This window comes from Dendropsophus ebraccatus, chromosome 5, assembly GCF_027789765.1.
Source record: "Dendropsophus ebraccatus isolate aDenEbr1 chromosome 5, aDenEbr1.pat, whole genome shotgun sequence".
Lineage (NCBI taxonomy): Eukaryota > Metazoa > Chordata > Amphibia > Anura > Hylidae > Dendropsophus > Dendropsophus ebraccatus.
The window spans coordinates 44,841,170-44,856,761 of NC_091458.1; the positions used below are offsets into that span (position 1 = coordinate 44,841,170).

A 15,592-nucleotide genomic window follows, 5' to 3' on the forward strand; every position below is an offset into this window, starting at 1 on the left:
AAGGTTGCGGTGTATGCTGTGTCAGTGTAGGATGAAGAATCACAGAGTCTCTTTACCATAACTAAACTTGTTTTTACTTGAAAGGTACTTGTGTGCAGCAAGTTATAGAGCTTTGCCTTGACAGTTTCCCTGGATAAAGCACTTGATAATACACTTGATAATACTTGTAGACAAACACTTGACAATATAGCAACCAGATCTGCGATAGGAATGTAGTGAAGCGTGTTTGAGAGATACAAAGCATCAGAATAGCAGAGAGGAGGATGTCGTAAGAGTCTCAACCCAAGTAGTACTGTGCTCTGCCGGGATGTTGGAGGATGAGGTAGAAGAATACTTAGAAGAAGAAGATAATACCTGTGCCCATGTATTGACCTTTGTGTCTTCACACCACCTTATGCCCACTAGATTTATGGGACCCGTCCTATAGGGTGGCACAGGCCCCAGACCTTGTTGCCTGGGATGAGCAGAATGCTGAGGGTTCCCTGCTCACAACCGCGCTGCAAGATAGAGTTCACAGGCCTTAGCAACTTAGCTCTATCTGTATCAGTTCCTAGCTTACTGCTGTCTGTGGATACTGTCATGCTCTGTGACTTTCCTAGTCCACTGTGTGGGTTGAGGTTGTCTCTGACTTGTCCTCTCTTGTAAGAATTTAACACTGCATAGTGTCGAGTAGCGTTACTGAGTAGAAACTGTTAGCTGTGATTTGCTTGCTACCCATACAGGGTTCTAGCTGAGACTGACCTACTCTTCCTGTCTCCCACGTGACTTCCTTCCTCAGCGCATCTAAAGTACGCTGTGAGTGGGTGAAGAGTGCTATAGAAGAAGTAAACAGAGAGATGATAGGAGAGAAAAAGAACAGATTCCTATAAGTTCACAGATCCATGTGACATACAAACAGACAATAACCCTTTATACACTTCAGCCGTGCAGTATCTGAATACATACATCTTATACTTCGACATCCAGTGGAAAAACTCTATCATTACCTTCATCACCATCTTTACACAATAAGTACAGGCTTTTCTGAAGGCTGTAACTAATAGCAACATCCATGGTGGGACACCACACGCAGCCACTCAGCTGGGCGGTGTTATGCTCAACTAAGCCGCGTTATGCTCAGGCTGAGTGGCAGACCCTGCTGCCACCCAGCCTGCAGCTTCACATGTGTGGTTGATCAGGAGTCTGGACCAATTGTGTTCTGGTCCAGGCTCTTGGTCCTGTATTTAAAGAGCCAGCGGTAATTTCCTGATTGCTGGCTATTAAGGTTTATACCTTGATCCCAGCTGGCTATTAAGGTTTATACCTTGATCCCAGCTCCCCCTGTCTATTCCTGCGATCCCCGTTCCTAATCCCTCTGCTTGCTCGACCTGACCTCCCGTCTGACCTATGACTATCCGATTGTTCCCTGATTTTGTACTGTGTTGTCCATTTGGTTCTGACTTGGCTTGTTGACTCTCCTTTGTTGTGTTCGTTTGTCTGTATTGTTCTGTGTTAAAGAACGGGGCATTTGAGGCAAGTAGGTAGGGACAGTGGGTAGGTTCAGACTTAGGGCCCACTGCCTCGTCTCATTCCTACCTCCCCGTTCTGACAATTATTGCATTTATTTGACTCTTTCACACTGCAGTAGTGGGGGTCTAGGGTTTATAAAACCCTAAACAAAGTTTTAATAAATGAAAATACGGTGGAGTCCACTCTTCTTTATCCACTTGCCCAAATAGGCAGATCAGTGGATCTATGGGTATAGGTAGGGAAATAACTTCAGACAAGATTTGCACCAAATGAAAGATATCATACTAGTCTAGCTCTCTAAAGAAGGATTTGGGTAAAGGAATGAACCCATGTTGTAGGACATATAGACATTTAGGTAGCACCACCATCTTGATAAGACTAATTTGTTCGGCCACCAACAACAGGAAAGTAGGACCACACTCGGAATTTGTCCCTGAAAAGATGAAGCAAAGGGCCAAAATTTAAAGAGACTCTGTCAGGGGGTTTATGGTGTCCTATGAAAGTGTAGTAAAAAACTGTGAAAGAGAACCTGAACATAATTATGTATCACTTCAATTATTCTGTGCAGCTGATTCAGATATATATTTTTTAATAATAGGAACAATAACTAGTCCTCAACATTATGTGCATGTGCTTAGTAGTTGTGGATTTTCATGAGCACCAGCACACTCCCCCCACCAGCTGCTGATTGACAGTTGTCTATCTATACTGTGTATATGTACTGCGTACAGGCAGACAGCTGTCAATCAGCAGCTAAAGGGAAGGACGGCGGGAGAAGTGCAGCACAAAGCCCATTCACCTGCATATTAAGAGAACGGCAGAACAGAATGATGGAAGTAATGCATCGATCTGTTCAGCATTTCTGTCACTAGATTATGCTGCCCTCATTTAATGCAGCAAAAACCTAGTGACAGATTCCCTTCAACCACAAGGCACAGGAATAGTTCTTTGTAATTAAAGGGGTTATCCAGTGTAAGGGCACTTTTTGGGGGGGACCGCGGAGGAGGTGGCTGAAATAAAAGACATCCACTCACCTCCCCGGTTCCAGCGGCAGGTCACTCATCGCGGCGCTCGGGTCCCTGGTTCCCGGCCGCTTCCTGGTGTCTCAGGGCCGCTCAGCCACTCAGTGAAGGAGGCGGGATCCGTTTGAAGTCCGCTCGGATCCCGCCTCCTTCACTGAGTGGCTGAGCGGCCCTGAGACGTAGCGTCTCGGGCGGCGTCAGACACCAGGAAGCGGCTGGGAACCGGGTACCGGAGCGCCACGATGAGTGACCCGCTGCTGGAACCGGGGAGGTGAGTGGACGTCTTTTATTTCAGCTACCTCCTCCCCGGTCCCCCCCAGAAAGTGCCCCCATGCTGGAGAACCCCTTTAAGGTCTCTTATTTTATGAATATAACACCAAAACTGTCCATGAGCTGAAACTATTACTGCAGCTTATCTCCATCCGTCATCCTGGGCAATCACTTTAAAGTTAGTTATTAGGTAAATTATAGTGCAGTATTATTCCTATAAATGCCATGTGAAAACCATAACACTTAATAGTTGATGTACATATATAAATCATCACATTATGCGAGTGCTCAGTAACACGAGAGACTATAAATTTTGCTGTTTCAGTGGAATGATAATATAGGCATGCTTCTGGTGTGATTGTGTCACGTGCAGGGAGGGGAGTGATGCACAGCCCCATTTTTATCCACACCTTTTATAGGAAGACGTGGGAAGCCATAATTGTGCTAATTTCCCTTTAGTAGGCAGTTACAATACAATAAAACAGGAACTGCTGGTACATGATATTTTCATATCATGTTGAGCAGATGAAAATCAGCTTACTCCTACAAAAACTCAGGTTCACATGTATTGATAAATAATAGAATACAAAGACTATCCCAGATATATACAATCACATAAACTGGATAAGCCAAAAGTCAAACTATTCACAGAGGTACAGACTAAAACAAACACTTTTATATAAACCAATAATAAAAACCACCAATACATTGCGCCCAAGGGAGTTCTTACCCCATTATGGATGTTCTAGGATTTCCAGGTGGGATGGTTGCCCTAATGGCGGTTCAGAACAAGACATATATCTATTTCTAGAAATCCTTCTATTCCTGGGAACCCCCAATGGGTGTAATGAACCCCTGGAGCGGGGTTGTTGGATGTGTGGGAGTAGAGGGTGACACAGTTAGGTTACATATGTGTTGCCAGGTAAAAGGTGATACCTTGATTCCCAAGCTATACACCTTTTAAGAGGACCAACAAGACAGGAATGATAATGCTCAGGGCACATATATCGGCCCAGGTACTGTGTGGCAGCTTAGATAGCTGTCAGTGCGGATTCTATTACACAGGGAGATGACATGTCGAAATGAGTGATCATCATGGACTGGAGACAGTAAAATTTCCTAAAACGCCACATGGCGCCGTGACCATTGCAATCGACCCAGAGCTGACTTAGGTCAGACTTTAGCAACTTGGACCTGGATTAGACATTCTCTAGCAGAGCTTGAGCTAAGATAACCTGTATCATAGCAGGCTTTGCTGTAATGTATATGTGTACTGAAATTGGCCTAGACCTCCTCCTCCTATAAAGGTTTTAACTCATGATACCCAAAGGTCCAGCTATTTGGGAAGACTCTAGCACTACAGGGCAACCCTAGACTGCCGCAGCTGGGACACTGGTACTGGAACACTGCACTAGAACTTTGGACTTACCTAGGTCCATGCTGATGTTGGCATCTCTTCCCGCAAACTAACCAGGAAACACTACTACAATGTGATGACCGTTAAAGGTGAACTCCAAGCCACAACTGAAATAATGGTGCAGGCAGGGGGTGGGGATACATAATAAAAAAAATGTATACTTACCCGTTCCTGTGGCCCTGCAGCGCCACGTTACTACTCTCTGATCCCCCTCGGCCTCCTCTGGCTCTTGCTCCTGCAATGTCATGACCTGGCTCTGAAAAGCTCCCTCAGCCAGTCAGTGACTGGGGCAGGACAACTGTTGTTTTCATAGTTTGGTCAACAGTGATTTTTCCACCATGCCCGACCCCTATCTTTACCAATATCATCTGTCAGTGAAGCACCATACACTCTGTACTGTTGGCCAATCTATTACGGAGGTAGTTTTTGCTCACAATCAGCCCCCCCCCCCCCCCCCCCCCCCATGGAATAAGTCCACAGAGCATGCTTACAAATGTGTCCCATAGAAAGATTAGGGCCTGGAGATGTTCATTGTGTCCATGTCCATGTGGCTTGCCATAAAGCAGGTCAGTAAATAAAAAAAAAAAAAAATCTGATAGACCAGGTTCCAGTAAAGACATTACACCAGCTCTGAACCATGAAAATCCCTTCCACTGCTTGTCAAGAATATCAAAAGTGTCAAAATACAATAATAACCGAACAAAAAGATAAACCATTTTGACTATGGCTCCTTAGCTACCCTGACTAACCAAACAGGGCCATTCCTCTCACCTCCTACCCAGAGACTGTTTGACTTTCCAAGTCATTGTTATTTCATCTGAAAAACCTGTTTGAAGGAGTCTGACACACGAGTCTCTAATGCTGTGACACAACATGCAAATCTCCTGGCCGGCGACAAGCTTTTATTGGATGAGGAGGAGAGCACAGTTCCGGAGTAAAGTGCCTCGTCCTACAGTTACAGAACTTCTGCTTTGTGATGAAATACAAATTCTCAGCTCTGAAGTCAGACTGCAAGGAATAATGAGAAGACGCAAGATGTACCTCCGTTACCAGTAAACAGACACCGATATACAGTAAGGTATTACCTGTAGTATACTTATGGGCTCTAGTGTTATGTATGTGAGATTTGTAGTCATCAATGAGGAGACAGATGACGTCTAATAAGAGCAAAACTTTAACCACTAATGGTTGAACTTCTAGGATTGGGCTTGTTGGTTTATAGTCACTGTATACTGGGCTTGGTTTAGTTATCTTTCTTTATCATGACTTTTTTATATTCACATTTTTAAAAGCAAAATGCCAACCCCTCCCCCCCTCACACACACACAAACCTACACCTACGTAATTTGATCAATTTGATTTGATCTAGGGATATTTGTCTGTGTCCCTGTAATCTGTATGTGGTCACTTATTAGGCCCGTATTACTGTGAGCAAAATAGTTGTGAAAGGTTGTTAATCAATTATCATTATGAACTGCTTAGGGCAGTATTACACAGGTAGACTGCTGCCTGATGCGAGTGCCAATCCAGTAGATCGGCGCTCATTTACAATGCCTTCCTCGTGGCTCCATAAGCAATTGCTGGATCATTTATTACGACCATTCAACTCTATAATTTATTGGCCGAATATCCCCTATTACAGGGAGATTTACTGGTGATGGCTGAGGATTTAACCTGCCAAAATGATGCAGTCAGCTGATGGAGTGTTTGCTTGTTTGCTGGCTGATCGCTGGGCCTATTACCTTAGTACACTATTACACAATTATTAAAAATCTTCCTGATCACTTTCACCACCCTATTCACTACTCTGCTTGTATTGGAGGTTGATGGGTCTATATTTGGTTCTTTCTTTCTTATTTCCTATTAAGGTGCTGTCCGAAGTAGAAATTTCCCTTTTATTAGGGGCTTTTACACACAGAGCTAGAGGCCACGGCTAGCATTTTTGGTTTGCAGGATGCACCTGGATTTACCATTGCTTCAATCTGCATGTCCAGGTGCTGCCTAGCAATTATAGGGATAGCAATACAGGTAATGAAGACCTTAAAGGGGTTATCCTCCTAAGAGCTAAAAAATGAAATTCTAGCTGCTCTTACTCTCCAAGTTCACCCTGAGTACTTTGAGACGTCTCCTGTCTTTCTAGCTGCTGCCATTCCTGCGTTGCAAGTTTTTCTAAAGGCCAATATATATTCAAGATTGCGCTGGCCAGGAAACTACATTTCCCATCATGCATCTCATCCGCATACTTGCCCCCTTGGCTTTATTTCCTGCCCACTGCTGTCATTACTATTGTACAGTAAACACAGGACTATTTTTTTCATTGATTTTGCATCACATCACCCCAGTATGTATTCCACACTAGCTGATGATGTAACAGAGCTGACGCGTGCCTGGTATAGCTATGTGCTGCATAACAACCATCTGAAGGTGAAGGTTTAGATCTCTGCTTGCTAACTGTGCATGAAAACATTCTAGTTCTATCCAGACTCTAAGAAAATCCATAACACAATATGCTGAGCTGTGACACAAAGACAGGTACATATACCTGCATTCACTGGCAGCAAGCAGAGACAGAACTATAAGGTTTCATATTACAGAAACCTAGGCACAGGGACACATGTAAGTCTATGGAAGCAGCACAGGTGCATGGAGATGATGCAGATAATGTCTCCTGGGGGTTGGGTTACCAAGTCAATAGACAGCTAACCCGGCCTCCAGAGAGGTTTACACAGGTCCTGTGTCTACAAAGGGAGGGAGGAATAGGGAGCATCATGTTGTCAGAGTGGACACAGAGAAGATGAATGTAGATATCCAGAGCGGGTAAATATGAGAAAAAAAACAGGGAAAGGATGCAAGATAGGTTATACATGTATATTAGACCTAGGGTGCTATCAGGAAGGGGGATTGTTTAGAATATTGTTTATGTTACCCGGATAACCCCTATAAGGTCTCACACATTAGAACCAAGTAACCCAAGCCAGAACGTTTGGACCGCAACCGATCAAGAGAACAAGTCGGGAGAAGTCTGCATGCAGCACATTCACTCCCAGCTCCATGTGACCTAGACAGACTTTCAATGCAAGTTTATGGGGGGCATGTTTGTGCAGACACAGAGCAGCAGCCCAGACATCTCCTGGCTCATTCTGCTCATTGGGTCACAGTCTGAACACTCAGATCCTGACTGATAAAAATTCCTCTCTGACATATCAAAGCTTTTTTAAAATGGCAGGTACAAATTATCAGCATGTTTTTGGAGGTAAGACACAAACACAGGGAAAACATACAAACTCCATTCATATGTTGTCCATGGACAGATTGAGGAGCCCAGTGCTGCGAGGCACTAGTGTTAACTACTGAGACATTATGGGGGGGATTTACGAAGACCGCCGTACAAGTACCGGTCTTATATTAGGCTCTGCCCCCTTTCCCCCGGCAGGATACACTAAGAGGCGCACACCTCTTAGTGAATTCAGCCAGCCGGGCGCCCGATTCTGTGCCCGACGTACTAATTCTACACCTGCTTCCAGCCACGCCTCCTCCCCACCTTATCACGCCCCCCCCCCCCCGCCCATCGGGCGAGTGGGGCGTACGGGAGGCATACGCCAGGGAGAAGGGGCGAATCTGCACCTTCTCACTGGCGTATGCCTCTGGCGTACCCTTGGTAAATCCCCCCCCCTATATGTATACCAAGTCCTCCAGTGTGTTCTTTTACCCTCCCTCCGCTCCAGGAAGGTCCTGACTGAGGGACTGTCCTTTATTTACTCTCTTAATCAGGTATTTGGATATGTGTTTTGTAAACCATACCTCATGCTTTTAGTCCTCATGAATGACCAGTTGTAATTTGATGTACCTAGTGAAATGGAAAATTAGATAGAGACAGCTGACAGATAAGTTACTGATCGAGAAAAGTGTTTGTATCCACAACAAGTGCTCAAGGGAACTTAGAAAAAAACATTAAGTCCCTGTGTATACCGTAAATCCCAAATTAGGGTATGTGATCACTATAGAATTTGCACATATAACTTCCAGTGGATTCCGAGAGCAATACTGCCCCATAGGCTCAATTCAATGCTCAGGCAGATTCCGCCATCTACCTAAAGAATTGCCTGAGCAAAGAATGGAGCCTGAGGGACAAATAAATATTCAAGCGTGAGAGGGGTGGTGGATGCGGGGGGGGGGGGGGGTTGGGTGTGGAGGGCAAGCGTTGGAATCTGCTGGAAGTTACGTGCCTGGATTGCGTAGTGTGCACACACCCTTAGGCTATGTTTACACTATGTATATGACTGGCTGTTCCCTGACCCGGCCGGTCTCTACAAAGATCATTCCGGCCGGTACTTAAGTACTGGCCAGATGATCTTTCTGGCCACAGTATTCTGATGCGGGTGCATCAGCGCGAGCCCGCATCAGAACTTCACTCTGCACACAATGAAGCAAGCGGTCGGAGCCGCTCACTTCATTGTGTGAACTGACAGGGTACTTTTACGTAGTGTGAACATAGCCTTAGAGTGAAAACACACAAACAGGTTGCTTTACAGTTTCCAATATTGTAGTGAAGTTCTTCTATTAGTTCTGCTATGGTGCAGTTACCACCTTCAACTCAACCTGATGTGTTTTTACCCTTAGGTTATGTTCCCACTACGTTTAAACAATGGCCGTTATTTGGCACTAGGTCGTTGTTTTAAATGAAAAATTGCATTGAAGTCTATGGATTTGTGAATAAAAAAACACAATGGCACTGCATGTGCAGGCCAATAAAACAATGGTGTGTAGATAAAGATTGTGCAAGTGAGCGCTCACCTGAGAGATTCATACACAGTTAGACACGACTCTAATGTACACATGTAGTCACATACTGTAAAGCAGGGTTGCTGCCACTCACCTTCCAATACCCAGAGGGTTAATCGGTAAAATGCAGATTTTCAATTTCAGTTTGGCGCCAAACCCTTATTTGAAAAACGATTCCTCCAAATTAGTGAGAAAGACGGCTTACAGCTCCTGGTGTCATCTCACACTTTTATTAATGCTACGTGTTTCAAGGGCGCAGTCCCTTCTTCATCAGTCATCTGCCTTTATTAGTCAAATTGAACTCTATGTGAATAAAATGGCCGTTGTTTTAATTGTAAACAACGACCCTTCTTTTAATAAAAAGTACAGTGTGTGAACATAGCCTCAATTTGTCAGCATGTTTGTGGAGTGTGGGAGGAAGCCAGAGTACCTGAAGAAATCCCATAAACACAGAAAGAACATACAAGCTCCAATCAGATGTTTCCCTTATTCGGATTTGCATCCAGGAACTGAGATAATGTGGGAAACAAGTCAGAATAAACATACAATTGACATAGTGAGAAAACTATACCACCTGTTCAGGTAGTACTGAGGCCAAAGGGCAAACACAGGAGACCTTATATTGCAGTTTACAGGGTTCATATCAGACGTACCATCTAATAGCGGCATGGGCACCGCCAGTTTACAAGTAAATCCATCAGATGCAGTCAAGTGATATATAATAAAGTTAAATATTACTGCTTTACAGCCCAGTTTAACCGGCACCTCATATACATAGTGCCTGGATCCTAGTAACAAGAGCTGGCATTATTCTACAGGTGTGCACAGTTCTGGCTGTGAATCATGCTATTGCTGTACTAGGAAGTGCTAGGCTACACTTGGACAGACTCCCAACTGATAAAGAAAATTGCCCCACTCTACCTGCAAAGGTTTGGCGTCTACCTCACTCCATTTTAATGAATCATTTGAACTCTTAGTAAATTACCATTGTAACATTGTAGTTTCTGAATGATATATCCATCTGTATTGCTGCAATGCATCTAAAATGCAAAAAATTGATACTCTCATACATCTTTTTTTTTCGGTTGTACAATCCTTTTAAGGGTAGACACTGCAAATTCGCAGCCATATCCTCTGAGGATCCCTTGCTTGTCATTTTCAATCAGATTACATACTCGCAGAGGGATTGACATCCTGCTGGGAGTATGTAAGTGACGGCCCCCTTAACCCCCTGCCGGCTGGAGCATACATTACCTGCTCCACGCTTCGAGGTTCCCGGCTGGACGTCCCACTCAGCCAATCAGTGCGCTGTCTCAACTCTGCCACTGATTGGCTGAACGGGACGTCCAGATGGCGGGAGCCCCCGAAGCAAACCGAAGAGTGGAGCAGTTATGCTCCGACCCTCAGGGGATTAAGCGGGCCGTCACTTACATACCGCGGACACAATACACGTGAAAGCACCCTTAGGCTGGGTTCACACCACGTATATTTCGGTCAGTATTGTGGTCCTCATATTGCAACCAAAACCAGGAGTGAATTAAAAACACCGAAAGGCTCTGTTCACACAATGGTGAAATTGAGTGGATGGCCGTCATTTAATGGCAAATATTTGCTGTTATTTTAAAACAACGGCTGTTGTATTGAAATAATGGCCGTTATTTACTGTTATATGGCGGCCATCCACTCAATTTCAACATTGTGTGACCAGATCCTTTCTGTGTTTTTAATCCACTCCTGGTTTTGGTTGCAATATGAGGACCACAATACTGACTGAAATATACGTAGTGTGAACCCAGCCTAAAGGGGTACTCTGGTGGAAAAAAAGATTGTTTTCAAATCATCTGGTGCTAAAAAGTTATATAGATTTGTAAATTTTATTTTCAAAATCTCAAGTCTTTCAGTACTTATCAGCTGCTGTATGTCCTGCAGGAAGTGGTGTATTCTTTTCAGTCTGACACAGTGTGCTATGCTGTCACCTGTGTTTATGACAGAGAAGGAAAGTTTGCTGTCACAAACAGAGGTGGCAGCAAAGAGCACTGTGTCATACTGGAAAGAATAAACCACTTTCTGTAGAGCATACAGCAGCTGATAAGTACAGGAAGACTTGAGATAAGTAACTTACAAATCTGAAACTGGTTGATTTGAAAAAAAAAAAAAAAATTATAATAATAACCTTTAAGCTTTGTATACTACATACAGTACATTTTATATATATATATATATATATATATATATATATATATATATATAATATATACAGTGGTGCCTTGGATTACGAGCATAATTCGTTCCGGGACCATGCTTGTAATCCAAATCCACTCTTAAGCCAAAGCAAATTTTCCCATAAGAAATCATAGAAATGTAAACAATTGGTTCCACACCCCAAAAATAATGATTTATTATTCTGAATAACATGTAAAATAGATGAAACAAACATTCAGAAACAGCAGAATATGTGATATTATAAGTTACTGTACAGTAATGGAGAGGATGGGAAACACAAGGACTGACAGAGACTGCAGGAAGTATGAGGGAATGAGCAGGGCAGATGTGGGCACATACATGCAGCACTCTCTGTCCAGGGAGAGAGGGGTTACAGCTACATGAAGAGGTTACCTCCACAGTCTTGTCCCCTGATGTGAGCCCCAGCCTGAAGTGGATCTGCTATGATTTGGAAGGTGAGGGAGACTTCCTGGGTCAGAGTACAGGGCTGTAGACCCCGCTATGACCATACCCCTCCTCCACTCGCGCTCCCACCCAGTACAGGGAGCTCTTAAACCAAAGCAATGCTCTTAAACCAAGTCACAATTTTTAAAATCTGTGAGCTCTTAAACCAAAACGCTCCTAAACCAAGTTACTCTTAAACCAAGGTACCACTGTATATATATATATATATATATATATATATATATATATGTATATATATATATGTGTGTGTGTGTGTGTGAATTATATGTAACATTTGATAAAATAGGTTACTCTCATTTAGCTTTGCCTTCTGTTTGTTTCAGAACCTCATCATGGGAGCACAAAATGCTAAACCAGTGCACAAGAAGCAGTCCCGGGTGGTCATGCTGGGTCTGGACTTTTCTGGAAAATCAACAATTCTATATAAACTTAAGATGAATCAGACAGTAGAGACCTTTCCGACTGTTGGATTTAATGTGGAATCCCTGGAAATTGCCAAGAATGTTTTTGTAACAGTGTGGGATGTGGGAGGCCAAGACAAACTGCGCTCCAACTGGAAGGAGTACCTAGAAGATACTGATGTCCTCATCTTCGTGGTGGACAGTACGGATACATTCAGGATACAGGATGCTACAGCCGAGCTGCTGACAATACTGAACAATGAAAATATGGCTGGAGTTCCCTTTCTGATTTTGGCCAACAAACAGGATTTACCTGAGGCCCTCTCCACCAAGGAACTTGTGAATATTCTGAAGTTAGAAAATTACGACGATAGAGCGTGGGAGATACAAGCATGCAGTGCATTCACTGGGGAAGGATTGGCCGAGATGGTGAATGCAGTGTTGCGCCTACTCAAGAAGACGCGAGACCCATAGATTGTTGGTCCTTCATCTAAATTCAAAATGCACTATGGTAAAATCCCTCCAAAAGACCACCTCTTTGAGAAGACCACCCTTTATCCATACCATCATATATTATGTATACCGGCTATAGTCTTTGACAGAACCACCCCCATAGAAGACTATTTTCTATACAAATTTGGGTGATCTTCTCAGAGTCCTCACTGTATGTTGTTTACACGTCAGCTTGTTTCATTTAGTCAGGATTTCAACATTTCATCAAAAGATGAAAGGATTTAGGTTTATTTATTCACATCAGTATGAGGCTAGGTTCACACAACGTCTTATTTTGGCTGTTCGATGGCCTTTTTGTTCGACGTCCATCATTTTGAGGTCCGTTATTTTGCAATGATGTCCGTTATTTCAAAATAAACATTATTTGGCCTCAAAATGGCAGACATCCAAAAAGATGTCCGTCAAATGGCCAAAAAAAGACGTTGTGTGAACCTAGGCTGACACTGCAACTAGACAGATTCCTGATGGTCTATCTAGCACATTGTTAGGGTTCACATTCGACACTTGACTCTACAGTCCAGTGCTTTGGCTCTCCTATTTGCACAAAGAGGTTAATGTACATACATGGTCACTCTGGGAGATACAAGAATGTCCCCAATTGGACCCCGTTCACTCCACAACTGTGCCTTCCAAGGCCCATATACATCAGAAACTTCTTTTTAGCTGGCTATGTCCAAACCATTGAAATCATTGGGGTCTATGCCTATCCATGAGCACACTGGCAGGTTGCTAATGTAAACTTGCCCCAGTATGTACAATCATAGTTTGAACTACTCATTTCTACAAGCTTATTTCACTGCAGTGAAGGTTGAATCTGCATGTGCGGCATCCTCTGCTGCTAACAAAAAAGGCATGACCTAATAATGTATGTTTTTTAGAGTTTATGGCACATTGATAGATATATTATCACACACCGCAGCCCCTTTGCACAATGTACAGTGAACCTATAAAAAAAAAAAAAACAGACCATGGAAAAAGTGAGCTTGAAGCCAAACACAGCACCCACTGGCCCAGACTGTCCCTTGCTGGCCGCCAAGATAAATACACTGAGACCTATATTTATAAAGTAGTGATGCCACTTAGTTGTAAATGAGTCAGCTTCATTGTCAAAAGATCTTTTTTTTTTTTTATAAGGTCCTTATACACGAGATGACATTCACATTTCGTAGGTGGGAAATCACCATTCTACTCCTACCTAGGTAAATGAACAGGAGAACAGTATGGTGGACATTTACGCACACACCTCTAATAAACCCGGCTGGCCGTGCGCCTTAGCTCAACAAATCTATACCTAATCATGATAAATCAGGTGCAGAAGGAGACCGACCACTCCTCCCCGTGCCCCCTCCCCCACCCCCCATTAGCGGAGCAGGGGATCTGCGCCTTTTCCCTGGTGCACGCCAGGGGCACAACATTGATAAATATCCCCCTATATGTACACCCACAACAACAAGCCACACTGAATTTCACTGTTAAATAAATTGTACTTTATATTTATGTCAATATATATATCAGTTTTTGTGTATTATTGTGGTGACTATTGTCACTGAAAATAAGATTATTCCATGTCCTTCTTCCATCACTGTGTTATGTATTTATTCATGTTTTATTCCTCTTTGTGGATTCATAATATTGCTGCTTTTTGGCATGCAATCTGGAGGAGCCTTTTAGCCACTCACTTTGTTTCCTCTATGCTAGGGAAGTAACAGGTGCAGCGGGGACAGTCACACATTTAGGTTACGGTGTATAAGTGAACCCAATGGCCCATTTGCTACACATGAAGACACCAGTATTTTGCAGATGGTCTGTGGTCAGTATAAAAATGTAGTTATCTGTTTACATTACATGGTAAACTTGGATGCCCTGATTCTAATGTTTCTCTAAGATATAGCCTATGTATTATTTGCATATTTTTTTACCCTTGCGCCATTTTTATGTGCTGCGCAATAATTCATAGACCTCGCTCAATATGTATCAGGTGCACAGGCCTTGTTGAATCTGCACTTTATAGTTTCTTTGGCTTAAAAATTGGCTAAAAAACTATGCCAGGGTCTAACTGGAAAACTGATGGACAATTTTATCGCACATAATAAATCTGGCAAAAAAAGAAACTAACTTAAACCAAGCCCCCACCCAGTGAAAAATTTAAGAAATGGAGCAGTTGGCGCAAACTGATCAAAAATAGTGCAAACTGCTCCATAAATGATGCCCTGCCTCTGTACACTTTCCTGCTTGTCGTAATTACTGTCTCTATACAGTAAGCAGATGGTTATCCAGCTTACTGTATAGAGTCTGTGGCTAGGATGACAGGCAGGAGTATACTGAGTGGCCGGGCTATGCAACTTCTAAACTAGGAGGCCAGCCCTGCCGGGCCCCCTGACACCGTGGGCCCCATACACGGTAGTTATGACAATGATAATACAGATATTCAACCAAATAGTTTCCTATATCTCAGGAATAAAAGGTGTAGTAACAAAATAAGAAAATGGATTTTCAGGTTCCCCTTAGACTATACAATTATATAAGGTAATCACCTAAAACAAGGTATTACAGAATTTGCTTTAGAGCCCACAAATCTTACATTAGGCCTTTTCATGTTTCCTAGACTTGTTGTCCTTTTCTAATGTTGAAAGCACAGTACATATTGATAATATACTTAGTGAGTCTAATGGAAACTGCACCAGCAACACGGTGGGCACAAAAAGCTACACCATGCCATGCTATGGTGTACAACTGTTTCTAGGCATAAACCATGATAAATTAGGCGTTGGGGGGGGGGGCACAACTCCTCCCTGTTTTGCCACTCCCTACCTCACCCATTAGGCGAGCGCGGCTTACCCCTGTTGTATGCCACACAGTAGGCCAAAATCTGCACTTCTTCCATGGCGCAGCATTGTTAAATGTGCCCAAGTGTGTTCTGCTCATATAGATGATGCCTCATAATAAGATATTCTGAGGACATCAGTGATTAAGGTGTTTTGCTAGTTCTT

The 15,592-nt window shown here is 43.2% G+C and overlaps 1 protein-coding gene across 2 annotated transcripts; it reads left to right on the forward strand.

Moving 5' to 3' along the window:
* The first annotated feature begins 5,068 nt into the window (after nucleotides 1-5,068).
* On the forward strand, nucleotides 5,069-14,181 carry ARL11 (ARF like GTPase 11). Of its 2 annotated transcripts, none has more exons than XM_069969995.1 (2): nucleotides 5,069-5,291; nucleotides 12,012-14,181. In XM_069969995.1, exon 2 carries the CDS (start codon nucleotides 12,021-12,023, stop codon nucleotides 12,561-12,563), a length of 543 nt encoding a protein of 180 aa, XP_069826096.1. In that variant the 5' UTR covers nucleotides 5,069-5,291; nucleotides 12,012-12,020; the 3' UTR covers nucleotides 12,564-14,181. The 2 variants fall into 2 exon arrangements, with proteins under 2 accessions (XP_069826096.1, XP_069826095.1); XM_069969994.1 differs by having other exon boundaries at nucleotides 5,070-5,296.
* The last annotated feature ends 1,411 nt before the right edge of the window (nucleotides 14,182-15,592 follow it).

Coding starts and splice junctions, on each gene's coding strand:
- ARL11 (XM_069969995.1), top strand. CDS start 12,021: ATGGGAGCACAAAATGCTAAACCAGTGCACAAGAAGCAGTCCCGGGTG.